This window comes from Triturus cristatus, chromosome 12 (genome assembly GCF_964204655.1).
Source record: "Triturus cristatus chromosome 12, aTriCri1.1, whole genome shotgun sequence".
Classification (NCBI taxonomy): domain Eukaryota; kingdom Metazoa; phylum Chordata; class Amphibia; order Caudata; family Salamandridae; genus Triturus; species Triturus cristatus.
Genome location: NC_140595.1, coordinates 590521167 through 590541001, shown reverse-complemented (window position 1 = coordinate 590541001; position 19835 = coordinate 590521167). Strand labels below are relative to the sequence as shown.

The following is a 19835-nucleotide window of genomic DNA, read 5'->3' as shown; positions in this document are numbered from 1 at the left end:
ATTTGAGCGGGCCGACCCCTCTGGTGCGTCTACGGGTGCGGAAGAGGCCCCATCAGGTTCCGCGCCAACGACTCCGGTGGGGTCTCATGGATCCGATCCCAGATCTGCATCGGCGCTGGTCATGCCAACATGGCCTTCCCCAGTACCGGTCCCGAAATCAATGCTCCCCGTGCTGCCGGTGTCAGCCCCTTTCTGATTCCCGACAACTCTGAGTTGGAACGGCGTTGATCGACGCCGATTACGGAGCCCAAGGGCTCTAGGTCGTTGCCTGAACGTTTTCAGGAGGATACAGGCATGGAAAAAGAGTTGCAGGAGTTATTGAACCCTTTGGAACACCAGTTAGACATTTCTGGTGCGGGATTGGACTGGGAGGAAGAGCTTGCGGAAGCCAGTGGTTTGGACACCTCTCCAGATGCTGGTATGCTCTCTCCACCTACTGTGGCTACGGAGGAGGGAGTGTCTTATGCTATGGTAGTGAAGAGGGCAACGGAGGTCCTTTACTTGGAGCTGCCCTCTGTGCAGGTCAAAACGAACCTCTTGACCGAATTACTACAGCCTGAAGCTATCTCATCCAAACCCCTTTTGTCCTTCAATGAAGAACTGACCAGCTGGGTGACCAGGAAGATCCGAGCAAAAACATCTCCAAGTCAAAAGAACTGACCAAGTGCCTTCTAGGCACTTGGCTGGAGCCTAGCACTGGAGCCTAGCACAGGGCCCAGGACAAATAGCACGCCGCCATCGCCCTGCCCCGGGTGATCCAAGTTTCCTCAGCCAACTTCCTATGCCTGAAAGATTGGTAGTTCAAGCCTGAACATGCCATGGCGCATTCCCTTCCGCTTCTCCAGACAGGGAATCCAAGAGGTTGGGCGCACTTCTTATGGGAAGCGGTTGTGCAAGTGCTGCCACAGATCCTGAAGTAGGCCTGTGCTCTCCCAAGCACTTCCTAGATAACCTGTTCTGGACTATTTCACTGCAGGTAGTGGCTTCCCCTGAGATCCCCTGGTCTGTGGGCACTGTCACTGCAGGTATGGGCTTCCCTTGAGGTCACCTGGTCTATAGCTCAGCCACTGCCAGTAAGTGTTTCTTGAGACCCCCTGGTCTGTGGATACTGTCACTGCCAGTATGGGCTTCTCATGAGGACACCTGGTTTGTAGACTCTGTCACTGCATTTAGGGGCTTACCCTGAGATCACTTGGTCAATGGACTATGTCACTTCAGGTGGGGGCTTCTCCTGCAGTCACCTTTGTCTATAGAATCAGTCTCCGCAGACAGATGCTTCACCAGAGATCTTCAGCTCTGGATAGGTTCTGACTTGGCGGCTCAACTCCCCTGAAATCACCTGTTCCGCTGGGCAGCTTGTTCCTGAAGGCCAGACTCTCCATGGTTTAATTTTCTGAAATTCACTCAGAGGCCCTTTATCATCCATCAAAGCATTGCTCTTGAAGGGTGTTTCCAAAATTCTTATAGTGGAAACGTGCAAGCACTTGCAATGCAGTTTATAAAGTTCGCACAGCAATAAACTCTGGAATATTTTATGTGAATGTCCTTTAAGGTAAGCTTTCCTAATGATTATGTGTACCTCCCAAACCATTGCTATTTATTTTATTCAAAATATCTGTACATTTTATCAGGTGTTTTAACGCATGTTGGAGACCTGATCGCACCAATATGTCTTATAAATGAAATAATAAATTTGCCTACTTTGAAGGGGTTGTTCATTCCAGTACGCACAGCGGTGGGATAATCAGAGGGAAGAGGGGAAAAGGGATAGGTGAGAGGATGGAGAGTAAGTGAGCAGGAGTAAAGAAGATGGAGAGAGATCAGAGAGAGGTTGAGAAAGGAAAGCGACAATGGATGGCTGGAAAAAAACGAGACACACTAATAGTTGATTCCCCCATCCCCTCCTGCCCTCCACGATCTGTTGGACCCCCAAGGTCTGTTGATCCAGAAGTGATTCTGACATTGCTGACACTTCTCTCTCTGAGGTTTCTTGTCACAGAGTGGGTGCCTCTTGCTCTGCAGGCGGGACCACCCTAATATGTCTTGTTCCTAGTGACTTTCACACTGGAGACCAACTCCTCTAAGATCTCTTGATTCAAGGTGGCTCTGAGGCTGCAGGCCAGACTCCCCTGAGATCTCCTCTTTCATGGTGGCTCTCACACTTCAGACCAGACTTCTCCTGAGATCTCCTCACGCCAGACTCCCTTAAAATTCACTCTTGTGGGTGGGTGGGCCAGACTCCCCTGAGGTCTCTTGCTCTAGGAGTGATTCTGACATTGGTGTCTGAACTGTCTCTGAGATCTCCTGTACCGAGGTGTCACTCACACTGGGCGCCCAATTCCCCTAAGGTCTCCTGCTCCTGGTGGGCAGGCCAGACTGACCTGAGATCTCTTGTTACGGAGTGGCTCTCACACTTGACGCCAGGCCCCACTGTGATTTCCTGTACTGGGGTGAGTGTTTCTGATGCTGCAGGCCAGACTCTCCTGAGATCTCTGGTTCAGGGTGACTGTTACACTGCAGGCCAGACTTCCTCAGATATATGTTTCTGGCGGGCAGGCCAGACTCGCCTGACATCTCCTGTTCTGGGTTGCTCTCACACTGGACCCCAAACTCCCCTGAGATCTTCTGATCCAGGGTGGCTCTGACACTGCAGGCCAGACTCGCCTGACATCTCCTGTTCTGGGTGGCTCTCACTCTCACCCCAAACTCCCCTGAGATTTTCTGATGCAGGGTGGCTCTGACACTGCAGGCCAGACTCGCCTGACATCTCCTGCTCTGGGTGGTTCTCACTCTGAACCCCAAACTCCCCTGAGATCTTCTGATCCAAGGTGGCTCTGACACTGCAGGCCAGATTCGCCTGACATCTGTCCTGGGTGGCTCCCACTCTGGACCCCAAACTCCCCTAAAATCTTCTGATCCAGGGTGGCTCTGACACTGCAGGCCAGACTCGCCTGACATCTCCTGCTCTGGGTGGCTCTCACTCTGGACCCCAAACTCCCCTTAGATCTTCTGATCCAGGGTGGCTCTGACGCTGCAGGCCAGACTCGCCTGACATCTGTTCTGGGTGGCTCCCACTCTGGACCCCAAACTCCCCTAAGATGATCTGATCCAGGGTGACTCTGACGCTGCAGGCCAGACTCGCCTGACATCTGTTCTAGGTGGCTCTCACTCTGGACCCCAAACTCCCCTAAGATCTTCTGATCCAGGGTGGCTCTGACGCTGCAGGCCTGACTCGCCTGACATCTGTTCTAGGTGGCTCCCACTCTGGACCCCAAACTCCCCTAAGATGATCTGATCCAGGGTGGCTCTGACGCTGCAGGCCAGACTCGCCTGACATCTGTTCTAGGTGGCTCTCACTCTGGACCCCAAACTCCCCTAAGATCTTCTGATCCAGGGTGGCTCTGACGCTGCAGGCCTGACTCGCCTGACATCTGTCCTGGGTGGCTCTCACTCTGGACCCCAAACTCCCCTAAGATCTTCTGATCCAGGGTGGCTCTGACGCTGCAGGCCTGACTCGCCTGACATCTGTCCTGGGTGGCTCTCACTCTGGACCCCAAACTCCCCTAAGATCTTCTGATCCAGGGTGGCTCTGACACTGCAGGCCTGGCTCGTTTGAGATCTCTTGTTTCATTTGCGATCTCGTTTCGGGGTGGCTGTCACACTGGACGACTGGACGCTGTCACACTAGACGCCAGACTCCCCTGAGATCACTGGTCCGGGTGGCTGCCACACTGGACGCCGGGCCCCTAGCCTCTCCTGTAGGGAGGGGTATTGTCTGAAGCCGCAGGCAGCTGACAGGCAGCTCGCTCTGCGGAGGGGGGGGGGGGGGGGTAGTCTCCGGAAGGCGGATTAAGATTCCGGGCGGCGCACGAGGCTGATGATTATATTTTGGGGAGAGTTAATTGATGGAAGGCGAACGCAGACGTAGCTCCGCTGTTCGCCACCTCCTTGAATCCCAATCAGGAATTATGATTAAAGACGGGAGCAGAGACGGAGCCTGGGTGGATTGCAGTCTTCTTTCTCCCTTCACCCCCGGCCCCTCCTCGCCGCCGTCCCCTCCCCCACCTCGCTTGCCGTCATTCACACATGATTGGCTTCAACCTTTCAAGTGAAGAAGTCTATGTCTCCCATTATAATTCAAGGCCAGCGGAGTTTTTCTAATTAAAGTGTATGAAAACAATTCCGCTGCCGCCTCACCCCTGGGCCCGGAGCTGGTGGTGTCTCCGACGGTGTCAGGGATAAAAACCCCGGGCTCCTAGAAGCCGCCGGCGCGCAGGTCAAAGAGGGCCATTGTCGTGCCGGAGATGTTTTATTTGTGTATTTCTGTTTTGCTGTTATTGCCAGCACTTGGCTTCCGTTGGTGTCTGAAGTTACAGGCTTCCGTCTTACGGTTACAGTAGAGCGCCATGCATCCTGGTGTGGCGCTCTCTCCTCTTAGGAGCGAGCCGGAGGTGGGGCGCCGTTCGCAGCTCCCGAGGAGGGCCCCGCAGAATTCCTGGTTTCCTTCCCAGATTCATTTACACCAGCCACCGGAAGTTGCATGCCCTAACGCTGTCCTTTTTATTTTCCGGCCTAGTGTTGGCCTAGACCTTTGGATTTTGTTAACATTTTATACATAATATATTTATTGATAGTGGCTTACAGTCAGCCCTCTATATCCATTGGTCTGTTGAGTCAGTCACATTCTTCAGCCCACTTTAGCCATCAGCTAACTTAGTTGTGAGAGACAGCATTCTGGCCTCTCTTCCCATTCATTCATCCATTCTCTCTCTCTATTCTCTCTTCTTCCTTTCAGATCACTTTCTCTCTACCGTCCCCCTCCCTTCCTCTCTTGAAACCTTCCTGTGCCTGCTGTTATTCACCTGTGAGAGCTGAGAAAGAGACAGAGGCACAGAAGCTGTCCTGGGCTTTCAAAAGTGGCCTCCAACGGCTACAGTCTACCGGAGAAATGCCCGGCAGAATAAAAGGCCTGTCCAGCTCTTTATAAAGACCACATACACACACAAAGTAGTTCTTATCAGAGCCAGAGACTGCTATGAAAATGTATGCTTTTTGAGAACAAAAAAAGTTTTGTTTTAGTCAGTGTTTTTTGCAGATTGATGATGGCACAGCAACTCCCTGAAACATAAAGTTATACAAAAATCACAAGACAAAGCAAGCATTGACATAGTCAAAAGGATGTCTGCAAATGTCATACCTATGGGCTTTGCCAATACTTGTTCACAATATGTCTGTCATCTCTCTCTGCATCTCTATTAAACCTTCTGGTTCTCCCTATCCTCCCCGTGCATATTCCCCTATGTCTCGTCCTCCTTTTTTCCTCATCCAGTAGCCCTTTCTGTTTCCATCTTAATTTGTTTTGATATACATGTTCCTTATTTCTTTGTTCTCTGTACGCCCCATTACCCCAGCTTAAGTCCCCTCTTCTTCACTCTCACCCAGCAGTATCTCCCTACTCCCCTGTCTCCATATGATCGTATGTCCCTTTTCCTTTCTCTGACCTCTCTCTACCCGCTTTGTCCCCTTGCTTTTTTCTTCCCTTGTCCTTCTTTCCCCATCTTCCTTTTTCGCCTCCCTCAAATTGTCCCATTCTGTTTTCTCTCCTTCCTTCATACCTCCTTCTACCCTCGCTTCCTTCCTCTCCCTTTCCCCTGATCTCTCTCTGCACCATGTACCCCTGCTCTTTTTTCTGTAATCTTTTCACATTTCCCTCTTATCCTGCTCCCTTCTCTCCCCCGCCTCTCCCTGCACCTATGGCCCATGCTATTTCCTCTTTCTGTCCATTCCAGGTGGCCTCTCTCCATGCTTCATGCACCCAATCTATCCCTTACTCTGCCTTTGCACCCTTCCTTTCTCCATATGTCCTTCTATTTGACTTTGCCCTTCCGCCCTCTCCCCACACACCATTTATTCCCTCTTTTCTTTCCTTTGACCCTTGTATTTCTGTGCCAATTTACCTCTCCTTCCCGATTACTTTACCTGTTTATAAGTCCCAAATCCTGTTTTTCCCCTCACCTTTTCTCGCTCATCTTCAGTTTTCTTTTTAGCCCTCTCACTCTTGCCGTTTTTTCTCCTGTCCTTCTTGTTCTCATCTGCCTAACCCCTTTCACATTTCTTTCTCTTCACCTGCTTTCTCTTTATCCCTCTACTCTTTCAGGCTCTGTCTTATCTTCGCCCTCTCTTCCTCTTCTCAGTTTGTTGGAGTCACCTTTCTGTCTCGAATCTTGCTTTTCGGTGTTTTTCTTACACTAAGTGTCTTCCCTACTTTCTCCAGCACTCTTCCGTTTCCTCCCTTGTTGCCTCGCTCTTTTCAGATCTGTGCATTACTGCCTTCCAGTGCCTTGAGCTTCTCTTCTCTTTTGTGTCCTTTCCCGGGTATGAAAGCCCTCAAACTCCCCCTCCCCCCTCCCCTGCCATCTCTCTTCTAAACTATTCTCCCCTTTCTTTCCCTCTCCCTCCATCGAGATCACCTCTGTGTCTCTGCCTTGCTTATCTCTCACTTTCCTCTTTCCATCTACCTCATCTTCTCCTTCCTCTCCTTATCTCATCGACTGTGTTTCCTTTTACCTACTTGGTTTCTGTTCTAGTCTTATCCACTCTTGTGCGCACCTTCTTTCATCCTCACTTCTCCGTCTGTCCTCTCCAACCTCTCTCTTCCTCTCTGTCATGCCTCTCACTCCCTCTCGCCTTCCCCTGCCTGCCTCTGCTATCATCATGTATCTGCCTCTTGCTTGCCTTGTCCCTTTGATCTTCCTTGACCCCTCTGTCTGCCTCTTCTTTCCAGTCCCTTTCTCCAACCCCCTCTCCTGTCTCCCGTTTTGATTATGATAAACATTTCTAAAGTGTTTCTGTTGCCCTATAGGGGTAGCCCAGTGATAAAAACAATTTGAAAATACAGTTTATTGCCAAAAAGGACTCCTCAGTCCTACGGAAATTACGCAACTTCTTGTTGCCCTCCCACAAGAGCAGTCTTACGTGGCCCCTGTTCGCCCCTCTCTTCTTCCCACCCCCCTTGTCCACCTCTCCTTCCTCCCTCTCGCCTCCACCCTTTATTACACACCCCTTCTTGTTGCCCTGCGCCTTGTTTCTGCTTTGTGGGAGCACATGGGGAGCTCAGCTGACAGGCCGTATGGCCTCTCTCTACTTCTGGTTATCCACGCCCTGTGTCCACCTCACCTTCCTCCCTCCCTCTTTCTTCACCCACCTCCCTTCTTGTAGCCCCCTGCCCCCCGTTTCTGCTTTGCCTTCCGCATAGTGTGCGCACGCGGCGAGAGCCGTTTGACAGGCACCCCTCACCCCCCGCTCCTGCGCGCCTTTTCTCCGGCTCGGATTTAATTAGGGGCTGTATTACCGTTTCAGCAGTTTAAGGTGAGAGCCTTTCAACTTATCCACTTAATTGGCGGCACAAGAAGTTTTCACAGCTCCGCGACAAAACATAGTCAGCGATCAAAGTCAAGATTGCACACAAAGGAAAAATATTAATAATAAAATCATTCTCCAAGTGTGTACCATTAATTATGCCCAGGACTGACGCAGGATGCGCCCCAGAAGCGGGCGACGGCACAGTGCCTTGGGTTGAGGGAGGGTGGGGGCCACCAGGGGACCGAAGGGGGGCAGTACTTGGAGGCTATTGCAAACGAAACCTCCCAATGATCCTTAATCGAAAGGAAAAATATGTATTTGTCATTTTTTTCTCTCTCTCTTGTGCAGGTAACTACACCCGAAAAGATGATGCCGAGCAGTATGTTTTTACCAGTGGGGGCAACCGATCGAGGAGTCTTGGGGCCAAACACCAGTGCAGAGGAAGAGGAAAAGCCGCCTGGTTAGTCTCATACTGGAATATAAATATAAGAGCGATAATTGATTTAATAAAAGTTTCTGTTGCACCCACCAAAAACGGTACTGTTGGTTGGCGTTTTAAGTAACAGGCGCGAGTAGTGTTTAACTCAGTGCTAATGTCATCGGACCTCAGAAAGAAGGAAGGGCAGTAGGGCCCATCCAGATGTACATGAGACCTGCAACTTACAAATTGCTGCAGCCAACGTCAATCACACATCTTGGTACCACACATGAAGCCTAGATGTTAGGTACTTCACTCATCAGCTACCAGATGCACTGTTTAGAGTTCTATTTTCTGGATTGCCCCCCTCCCCCCCAATTCTTTTAAAATGAAAAGCAGTTTTATCATCTCAAAATATTAACTGCCTTTATTGTGAAAGTAGCAACCAACCAGTTCCCCCGAGGGCTGTATTCCATCTTGTTTATGACACCATTTCCAACAAACGTGTGGCAAACGCTGGCAAATTAGGCTACATCTTGAAGTTTGAAAAATAAGGGTAGCGTTTCAAACAACTGATAAACATAAATACAGCTGAATCGATTGTACCTTCTCAGTAGGCTGTTATGATCTTCCCTTCTGTTCTTTCACCACATTGCACCAGCTTAATTTAACCCACAGTGTAGGAAGACAATCTAATATGGTTGTAAGCAATCCACAGTCCCACAGAATCCTTCAAAGATCTGTACCTTGCTTGCGTGTTTGACCATCTACTCTAGTGAGTAAAAGATGGCTACTCCCTTTGTTTAGAAAAAAGGACGGTGTTCCCTTTTTAACAGAAACTTAGCATAGACCCACTTTTCTAGCGAGTTGCTTGCTGTCTTATCAGTAGGCACCAAGGTTAAAGAGAAATGTGTGGTCATGGGACGCCAGTCTTTCCTCGGCCAGAATTACAGCCTTGACTCCTGTCAATCATGGTGCTGACCAAAATGCAGCAAGTAATCTGACTTTCTCTGCATATGAGATAACCTGTTGATCTTTGTCTGCCTGCAACCCCCTCCAAATGGAAACGGACAATCACCTTTATTGTATGATTAGTTAAAATCTTTACAATGTATGTAGAGAGAAAGAAGACTATCTGATAGACTTCTAGTTGTAGATTCCTTACCTTAAGATTTCCCCCAGGCGTCAGTCTGGATCTGGAGATTTTTCAACAGCAGTACCCGTGCGCGTCGGTAGGTGGCGTCGGTCGGCTCCGCGTCCGTCGTCGGCGTCATGGACGCTGCGATGACGTCGCAGGACCTATATGGAAGCCACCCATGCGCACTTCTTGTCAATTCTTTCTTGTTCCGCGCCATCCTAAGTGCAGATCCGGAGAGAGCTACCCCGTAGCCGTTTTTTGGCTAGTCTTTTTTTTACTTTTGTCAACTTCTTTTTTGAGTCTTGGACTCCTGGTGTGTCAAGGATGTCTCAGCGTAGGACTGGCTTCAAGCCTTGCTGCTCCTGCCGTCAGATGATGTCAATGACGGATCTGCACCTCTTGTGCCGCTGGTGCCTAGGGCATGACCATGACCCGTAGTGGTGCTCCGAGTGCCGTGCCATAAATCCGAAGGCTTTGCGGGAGTGGTCCCGAAAGCTGTTGGAGGCTCGGCGCTCGGCTCCTTGTCGCTCCTGTTCTGGTTCGAGAGGAAGGTCCCAAAAACGGTAGTGGAACCCGCTCTCCTTGTTGCATTCCAAGTCATTGGGGAGGTCGGGTAGGCACAATAAGAAGTCGAAGAAGCACAGGCCTTCTTCGACTCCACCCCTGCCGACGCGATGCAGGACTTGCTTGAAAGTGGCGTCGTTCGAAAGCTCCGTCCACGGAGTCTCCTTCTGAGATGACTCTGCGCCTCCCCGCTTTTCTGGGAGCCGGAGCGTGTCTTGCCCCGATCCAGAAGTTCTATGAGGCCCTGAACCTCATTTTTGGGCAGCCCGGCTCCACTAGTGCAACTTCGGGCCTCGCGGAGATAGTTGGGGGCCCTAGGCCTTTGACACCGGCGGCTTTGGTCTCAACTCCGGCGGGCCCCCCTGGATCCGTTCTCGGACCTGGACCGACACTGGTCAGTCTTACTTGACCTTCCCCAACGTCGGCCCCGGCGACCACGCTCCCGATGTCGACCATGCCCCCGGTCAGCGTAGACCCCATCCTCGTTCCCGATGTGGACGCGGAGTCAGACTGACGTCTATTCCGATGCCGGAATGGACTGTTGTCCCTGTGTTTATCTCTGGTATGGATTTTGTGCCAGGAGGTGGTGAAGAGGAATGGTAGGGGCAGCTGGACCCTTTACCCACCATCTTGAAGAACATGTGCACTGGCGGATGGACCTGGGTGAGGTCAGTGGTTTGGACACCTCCCCTGACATTGGCTTGCTTTCTCCCCCCACTGTGGCTACGGAGGAGGGAGCTTCCTATGCCGTGCTGGAGAGAAGGGAAGCCAAGGTCCTTAACCTTGAACTTCCTTTGGTGGCAGTCAAGACTAATCTCCGTACAGAGGTGCGGAGTCTGCGGCTTTCACTTTGGAACCCCTTTTGCCCTTCAATGAAGACCTCACAGATATCCTTCTGGGCACTTGGTCCAAGCCCAGCACAGGGGCTCCTGTGGACAGGGCAATCGTCTGGACGCCACCACCCTGCTCCGGGCAACCCAGCATTCCTCACTCAACATCCTTCCCCTGAGAGCTTGGTTATCCAAGCCCCGTCTTCAAAAAGCGCATTCCATTCTGCACCCCTAGATGGGGAATCCAAGAAGCTGGACCATCTTGGGAAGAGGATGTTTTCTTCCCCCAGCTTGGCATTGCGGTCAGTGAATACCGCTTGCCTCTTGGGCCGATACTCCCATACCATCTTGGATACGGTTGTGCAGGTGATGCCTCAGTGCCTGGAGAAGGTCCGGGCCTTTCTCTCCCAGGCAGTTGCGGATGGGAGAGACACAGCCAAATTCATCATACGTTGTGGACCAGACACCACCGACTCACTGAGCTGAACAGGTGCCTCTTCTGTAGCACTCAGACGCTGGTTGAGGACTTCTGGCTTTTCGGGGGATCCTTGGCCTCACGACTACCTCCCGTCTATCTCAGTCTGCCTTTTGTGGCTACAGAAGGGGCACCCAGCCATGTCCTATCCAGCCCAGCCACTGAGTCATGCAAGCTGTCTAGCCTCCGCATGGCCGTGGGACCTAGCATTCTCATGGGCCAGGGAGCCAGTGGGCGGGCAAGTCCACCCTTTCCCCCCGCCACTGCCTCCAAACCCTCCTAGTCTGACGTTTCGGGCCCATCAATGGCCAATCGGAGGCAGGATATGCCATCACCTCCTCCGCTGGCAATCCATCACGTCTGACAGATTGGTTCTACAGATCGTTCGAAGGGGCTACTCCCTTCCATTCGAGACTACACCTCCCGCCATGCCACACTCCTAAAACCGATTGTCGGAGGATCATTTGGCCCTTCTCTCGAGGAAGTTACAGCTCTCTTGGCCAAGGGGGCTATAGAGAGGGTTTCTGTGCCAGAAGTAGGATTTGTTGGTTGTTCCAGCTACTTTTTGCTGCCTAAGGACAAAGACCTGCGTCCTATCCTAGACATCCAGAAGGAGAAGTTCACAATGCTCATTTTGGCCCAGGTCCTTTCTGCCTTTGACCTAGGAGACTGGATGGTAGTGTTGGACTTGCAGGACGCTTATTTCCATATCCCTGTCCAGCCTGCCCACAGACGTTACTTATGGTTCACAGTGGTCAACAAGCACTTTCAGTTTACCATGCTCCCCTTTGGCCTTACCATTGCCCCTCGGGTGTTCACAAAGGTAATGGCTATGGTTGCAGCTCATCTGCGTAGATTAGGGGACCAGTCTTCCCCCTATCTCAACTACTGGCTGTTGAATGTGAGCTCGCCTAAGGCTGTCGTCTTCCACCTCCAGACTACAGCGGACCTCCTGCGCTCGCTGGGGTTCACTGTCAACATGCCGAAGTCACACCTAACTCCCTCTCAGACGCTCCCTTTCATTGGGGTGGCTCTAGACACTGTGCAGGTTCAGGTCTATCCTCCGGAGCAGCACGTATGGAATATTCGGGCTATGATATAGATTGTAAGAAAATGCCCCTTTTTGCATGGTTACCCTCCACTTTTTGCCTGACATCAGATGCAACCTGACCTGATGTGACCGAGTCCCTGCCAATCAGGTTCCCAGGGTCTGTGTTCTTTCCCAAGACTGTATCTTCGTACCTAAAATTGGCATATCCCAGGTCACAGGTAAGCCCCTTGTAAAAGGTACCATGGGTACCAAGGGCACTGTGACCAGACAGGCAAGGCCTCCAAGGGCTGCAGCACCTATTGTGCCACCCTTAAAGGCCCTGCAGCTGAAAATCCACACACTGCCACTACAGGCTGCGTGTTTTGGTGCAGAGAAATGGGAAGAATCAACATGGCACACATCCGTGTCCCATGCCTACAACCCACTGCCTGAGGCCTTGGTAAGTCACCCCTCTAGCAGGGTGCACCGGCCCTCAGGTGAAGGCACAGTGGCATGAGCCCGTACCCCTACAGTGTCTAAGTTCATTCTTAGATACTGTAAGTGTAGTAAAGCCATAAAGAGTATATGGTCTGGGAGTTGGTCAGTACGAACTACACAGCTCCATAATGGCTTTACTACAAACTGGGAAGTTTAGTAGCAATCCTCTCAGCTCAATAAACCCACACTGATGCCAGTGAGGGATTTAATGTAAAATACACTCAGAGGGCATTTTAGAGATGCCCCCTGAAAATCGACCAGCCCTGGTGTGGTTCCTGAATGGCTGCCCGCCATTTGCCACCACCAGACAGGTTTCTGGACCCCTGGTTAGAGAGCTTCCGCTCTCTGGATCCAGAAACAAAGCCCATCCTGGGCAGAGGTGTCATGCCTCCTCCCCCAAGATGGGCTGGGTCCACAAAGGGTAAGCTTCAAAGGCCTGCCGTCTTCGGAAGCTGTCCCTGCCTTTTGATGCCACAAGCAACTGGCTCCCACTGGTTTTAGCCCCCACTTTAGGCAGGAGAATCGGCAGGAAAACCAAGCTAAGAAGAGAGGTGTGCTCACCTTTGCCAACCCCACCCCTCAGGTGGGGGAGGCAAGGGGAAGCACACATCTCAGTCCTGTCCATCTCGAAGAAGGGGGAACTCAGCCAATTAGGAAGAGGCTCATGCCCCCTCCCACCGGAGAGTGGCATAATAGGGGTTGTACCTACCCCAAGGATGGGTACAGTTGGTCCAACCAGCACACCCCTTTAACACCCCTAAATTTAGTGTTTAGGGGCAACCATGAACCCTGCCTCCTCAGATTCGAGGAAGAAAAAAGAAGAACCGAACAGCTGTGTTGACCCAGGAAGAAGAGGACACCTACCGCTTTGGCTCCAGCCTTACTGGCCTGTCTCGACTCCGACCTGCCTACAGCGAAGAAATCAGCGTGTCCAGCAGCCCCCCAGAGCCCAGAGGGCCTACCCTGCACTCACCTTACAGACTTTGTCTCCTGTGAGAACCGGATTTGCTCAACAAAGACTCCAAGACCAGAATCCGGATTCAGGTGACTCCGCGATTCTGCACCCAATGCCCATGTCCCGAGTTCAAGTGGCCCAACACCACGAGGAGGTCTCCCAGCGATCCTGACCTAGTGATCCCGACCTCCCTCAAGCTTCAAGACGAAGCCTGCAGCCTCGACCTGAAGGGTCCCCCCCCGACCGTGACCGAAGCTGGTAAGAAAACTCGACGGCAGAAGACACCCCTGCACCCGATGCCCCACAGACTTGGATGGCCCAACCCGACAGTGTCCAGGCATCCCCCAAGATCCCAACTTACCTCTCCAGCCGGTGGTCGCCTTCAGGAAGTTTCCCTGCCCAAGCCTTCAGCAACTTCACCGAACCGAAGGTCTCCATTGAAAAGCACAGGGGCCCTGACGTCTTTTTGGCACTCTGCACCGGACCGCCCCAGTGCCACTGTTGATGCAGCTCCTGTGCTGATTGTCTGCCCCTGCAGTGTTGACCTTAACTCCCTGAACTTTGATCCCACACCCAAGTGGCCTGCTCGTCAGCAGCCTCTAACTGAAGGCGCCCTTAGCCCCATTTGTCTAACATTGGGCCCCTGCACTCTGTATCCGGCCACGCCAGTGCTGCTGGTGGTGCAACTCAAGCGCCCATTTAGACCTTGGGGAATCTTGGTTCTAACCCCCAAAATCCCACTCGCAAGTCGTGTACTTACCTGAGAAACCGCTAACACTTTTGCTCCCATAGGAACCCTGGTTATGAGATTTTGGGCCAAAATAGTTGTAAGTGATGGACTGATGTTTGTATGGAGAAAAGAGAACTAAACTGCAAAGCATAAAAAAATCTTACTTACTGTGTATTGTGAGATCCTTAGGTGTGGTATCTAGGCATACCACCTCCAGTACTCGAAGCAATCCAAAAGTATCTAAATAATATTCTGAAAGTAATTATGGTGTAATTCAAACTGCTTTTGAAAGTGATACAAACCTGTAACCACAGCAAATCCATCCTCAATTGTATTTCTGTGTAAAGGTTTACAATTTAAAGTATATGTTCGAGGCATATGAGCTGCAGATTACACCATTTTGCATAGATCGCCATCTGGTGTTGGGCCCGGATGTTTGCAATTTGTTTTTCCTCTTGGAAAGTCTTTGGGAGTCACGAGGTCGGTGACTCCTCCCTTGGTCCGTATTGCACATGGGCTTCGGCTCCATCCTCAGATTGTTTTTTTCCGCCATCGGGCTCAGATGTAATACTTCACGCTCCGGTTCCGAACATTTCCAGTTCGACGATCGATGCGGAATCCTCGCTCTTCACGGTTTTGTTCAGATCCTGATCTCCTCAATCACCTTCTCTTCGACACACCTTCGATTCCAGTCGTCGACGGCTGCCTTCGGGCCTATCCAAGCTCCGGTCCCGGCTGATGGAAAGAACTCCATTCAAGAAGTGCCCTCGATGTGGGTCCAAATTCCCCCACACCGATCTTCATGAGGTGTGCAACCTCTGCCTCTCCCCTGAACACGAGGCTCGAGACTGTCCCGCCTGCAAGTCTTTCAGATCCAAAAAGACTATTCGAGATCGAAGGGCCAGACGAAACATGGCGCACTCCTCGACCTCCGTTCCAGTCGACATCTTCGGGGACGACGTCGAAGCTCCGGGACAGCAGCACACCGAATAGGATCTCGTCAGTGCTTCCGAAGCTGACGACTCGGATGTGGAGGACATCACCCCGGCGCAGAGGGTCGTGAGTAAAATACCCCCTTCCACACCCGCGCCGACACCCAAAAAGGCTTTGGTCACGCCTTCGCCTCCGGGCCTAGGCAAGACCAAAGACACTGCTTTGAACACCCCACCTTCGGGCCCGGTGAAGAAGCTTAATAAGCCTTCCGCTCGGGCTCGAGCCAGCCTGCCAACGGTGCCGATAAACACACTTCGGCACCGAAGAAGAGATCGGCCTCTACCTCGACACCGAGCTCCGCACCAAAGCCCTCGGTGTCGAAACCCAGCCTCTCGGTACCAACCAAACATCATAAGGCCCTCTGCACCGACACTCCCGCGCCGAAGCCTGCCTCGGCGCCGACCAAAAAATCGGAGGTTCCATAAAAGCACGGCACAGACAAGCCTAAAAAGCCATCGGCCTCGAAACCTTCGGCGCCGACCGAACAGCCATTGTCTCAAGAACTGTTTACACCGGATCCTTTGCAAAAGACACTTACCAAGGATCCAAAAACTGGACATTTGGCACTGTCTTCTAAAAAGAGACATTTGGACAAACCAGCTCCACCTCCAAAGAGGAAAGACTCTGCTACCTCCCCCTTCAGAGTGCCTTCCCCACCTCCTCCACCCTCTCCACCTCCGCCTCCTCTGCCTTCTCCACCCCTGCCTCATCACTCTCCAACCCCGTCTCCAGACCATGATGATCAGGGGGACCCATACTACGATCCAGCAGATGTGCCACAAGACCCCACCCCTACAGGATCCCCAGACCCATGGGACGATTATAATAATCCAGACATTCCAGATGTCCCACAAGATGACCTTTATCCATCCAGGCCATCTCCACCAGAAGACTCATTAGGTTTTCACCACCTACTTCAGAGGGTGGCACATTATCACGGGGTAGAGCTACACACTGAGCCGGTAGAGGAAGATTTCCTCCTCGACACCTTTGATACCGCACATAGGTCCACTTCTATACTACCTATGCTCAAGGGGGTAATAAAACATGCGCCAGAGGTTTTTAAAGACCCAGTCAGGGCTAGGGTCTTAAACCCACGCATAGAGAAAAAGTATAAAGCTGCCCCCACAGATCCTGCCTACATTAAGGGGCCAGCACCACTGGATTCCCTAGTGGTATCCACTGCATGGAAGAGGTCGAATTCCCAGGCGTCAGGCGAAGCACCACCCCCTGACAAAGAGTCAAAGCTACTGGACGCGTCAGGAAAGCGCACTGCGTCACAGGCAGCCAATATATGGCGTATCGCCAACACTCAAGCGCTATTGGCCAGATACGACAGAGGGCATTATGATGAACTAGAAACCATCATGCACCATCTCCCAGCAAAATACAGAAATGGGGCCAATGAATTAATTCAAGAGGGTAAGACCATAACTAACACCTCTATACGCTGTGCCTTAGACGCAGCAGACACTGCCTCCAGGGCCATTAACACTAGCGTCCTCCTCCGTCGCCATGCTTGGCTGAGAGTTTCAGGTTTTAAACCTGAGGTACAAGCCTCCATATTAAATCATCCATTTGATCAAGAACATTTATTCGGTCCAAAAGTAGACTAGCTAATAAAAGCCACGTCCTACAATCAATGTGTACATCACACCGCCACTACAATCCCAACTACTTCACCAGCTAGGTTTCACGGTGAACCACCAAAAGTCCCAGCTAATACCATCCCACACAAAGCAATACCTCGGTGCCACCATACACACCTCAAAAGCCATAGCCTACCCCAATCCTGCCAGGTTTGCAAGCATTCAGGCTTTGCGTCAAAGATTCATACCTCAACACTCTCTCCCAGCAAGAGTGTTTATGCAACTGATAGGGATGATGGCCTCTTGCATTTTCATAGTGCCTCATGCAAGACTCCAGATGCGTCCACTCCAAGAGTGCTTAGCGCGCCAATGGAACCAGGCCCAGGGGCAACTGACAGATCTGGTGTTGGTAGACGGTCGCACCCATCGCTCTCTGCAGTGGTGGAACACCACGAATCTTTCCAGAGGTCGACCGTTCCTGGACCCGGCTCCACAGATAATCCTAACAACAGACGCATCGCCCTCCGGCTGAGGAGCTCATCTATTACACCTCACAGTGCAGGGCACATGGACGCCGCAACAAAAGTTACTCCACATCAACCACCTGGAGTTACTGGCAATCTTTCTAGCCCTAAAATCCTTTCACACTCACATTTTAGGCAAGGCAGTCCTTATTCGCACAGACAACGTGATGGCCATGTACTACATTCAAAAACAAGGCGGCACACACTCTCCACAGCTCTCTCAACTAGCACAGAGCATATGGAGATGGGCAATTCCACACAAAATCTTTCTCCTAGCCCAACATGTCCCAGGAGTCCAAAACACCATGGCAGACCTGCTCAGCAGACAAACGCAGCAGATCCACGAGTGGGCACTTCACCCGCAGGTTCTTCACCCGTTCTTTCAGATGTGGGGGCATCCACACATAGACCTCTTCGCCACCCACGAAAACAAAAAATGCCCAAGCTTCGCCGCCAGATACCCACACCCATTGTCCAAAGGCAATGCGATATGGATGAACTGGTCAGGTAAATTTGCGTACGCCTTTCCACCTCTCCCACTAATTCCATTAGGGGTGCGAAAGCTACAACAGCACTCCCTCACACTGATTCTAGTAGCTCCAACATGGGCCAAACAACCGTGGTACACCACGCTGCTGGAACTCTCGGTAGTGCCACACCAAAAGTTACACCTCTCACCATGCCTCCTAACCCAGAACCATGGTGAGATCAGACACCCGGACCCATCTCAGCTCAACCTTGCGATCTGGCTCCTGAGATCCTAGAATTCGGATACCTTAACCTTCCCCCTGACTGTATGAACGTCATCAGAGAAGCTAGGCGCCCTACTACTAGAGCCTGCTACGCGGCGAAGTGGAAAAGATTTGTTGTTTATTGCCATAACAACACAATCAACCCTCTAGACGTATCTATACAGCACATCATATGCTACTTACTCCAAGAACAGAGGTGTAACCTAGCATATACATCCATCCGGCTACACCTCGCAGCAATTGCCGCCTACCTAGAAAACAGACAGCACCTATCACTTTTCAGAGTGCCTGCCATTAAAGCCTTCATGGAAGGCCTCAAACGGATAATTCCCCCCAGAGTACCACCCTCACCTGTGTGGAACTTAAATATAGTTCTCACAAGGCTAATGGGAACGCCTTTCGAACCTTTGCATAAATGTCAACTGCAATTTCTCACATGGAAAACAGCTTTCCTTGTAGCCATCACTTCCCTTAGAAGGGTCAGCGAGATACAAGCACTTACTATACAAGAACCTTTTCTCCAAATGCACCCGAACAAGGTTGTCCTCCGTACTAACCCAAAATTCCTACCCAAAGTCATTTCCCCCTTTCATCTAAACCAATCGGTAGAATTACAGTTTTTTTTCTCGCAACCTCAAACTGTTGCAGAAAGGGCTCTACACACACTGGATGTTAAAAGGGCCTTACTTTACTATATCCAAAGAACACAACCTTTCAGAAAGACAAAACAACTGTTTGTCTCGTTCTCTCCACCACATGAAGGCAACCCCATCTCTAAATCAGGGATAGCTAGGTGGATTGTAAAATACATACAAATTTGCTACCACAAGGCAAAACGCACGCTATGTGTTCCCCCTAAAGCCCACTCTACACGAAAGATAGGGGCTTCTATGACTTTTCTAGGGAACATCCCATTAGATGATATCTGCAAAGCAGCTACATGGTCAACACCGCACACTTTCACTAAACATTACTGTGTAGATGTGCAAACCAAGCAACAAGCTAGTGTGGGCCAGGCTGTACTAAAAACACTTTTTCAAACTACTGCAACAGATACCGGTGGTCGCCGCTAGGGTTGGGAACTGCTATATAGTCTATGCAAAAGTGTGTAATCTGCAGCTCATATGCCTCGAACGGAATATGCTACTTACCAGTATGCATCTGTTCTTGGCATGTAGAGCTGCAGATCTACACACGCCCACCCGCCTCCCCGGCTACCTGTATCTGTTCCAGTCTATCTTATTTAGATACAACACACATGAGTTTCTTCACTATTATTACTACGCTCCATCTTTCCCTGTTGGCGAAAAACAATCTGAGGATGGAGCCGAAGCCCATGCGCAATACGGACCAAGGGAGGAGTCACCGACCTCGTGATTCCCAAAGACTTTCCAAGAGGATAAACAAACTGCAAACATCCGGGCCCAACACCAGATGGCGTTCTATGCAAAAGTGTGTAGATCTGCAGCTCTACATGCCAAGAACAGATGCATACTGGTAAGTAGCATATTCCTTTACCTACCTGTACCAAGTCCTGCTTGGCTCTAAAAATAAAAGTATAGCTTTTTTTATACTTACCCAATTGGTCTGGATTCAGTCTCTGAGTGTGTGTATCAGTCTTGATTGAGTGAATACAACAAATGCTTAACGCACCCTCTAGATAACTGCTCGCCCACACTACCACAAGGAGAGCTGTTAGTACTTACCTAATTTAGCCTCTGCTTTACCGCTGGGGACTCCCTGGACTCTGTGCACACTCTACCTTACTTTAGTGTAGTATATACAGAGCCAGCTTCCTACACCGATGTCTCAGCCTCTGTCCCGGTTTTCGGTGAGAATGACTCTGAGGCTGCTGGGCCTCTTGGCCTCCTGCATCCTGCTAGTGGATCATGCCAGATGGCATATGCGGGCTCTGCAGTGGGACCTGAAGTTCCAGTGGGTGCAGCATCAGGGGAATCTTTCAGACTTTCTCCCGAT

General features: G+C 51.1%; 1 protein-coding gene across 3 annotated transcripts in view; it reads left to right on the top strand.

The window, feature by feature from the left end:
• Window positions 1–19835, top strand: part of ZFHX3 (zinc finger homeobox 3) — a 338436-nt gene that overhangs the window by 296580 nt on the left and 22021 nt on the right. For all 3 annotated transcript variants that reach the window (XM_085638005.1, XM_085638006.1, XM_085638004.1), the window contains one exon: window positions 7711–7822. In XM_085638005.1, coding sequence (XP_085494131.1) covers window positions 7711–7822 — 112 coding nt within the window. The remainder of the gene's footprint in view (window positions 1–7710; window positions 7823–19835) is intronic.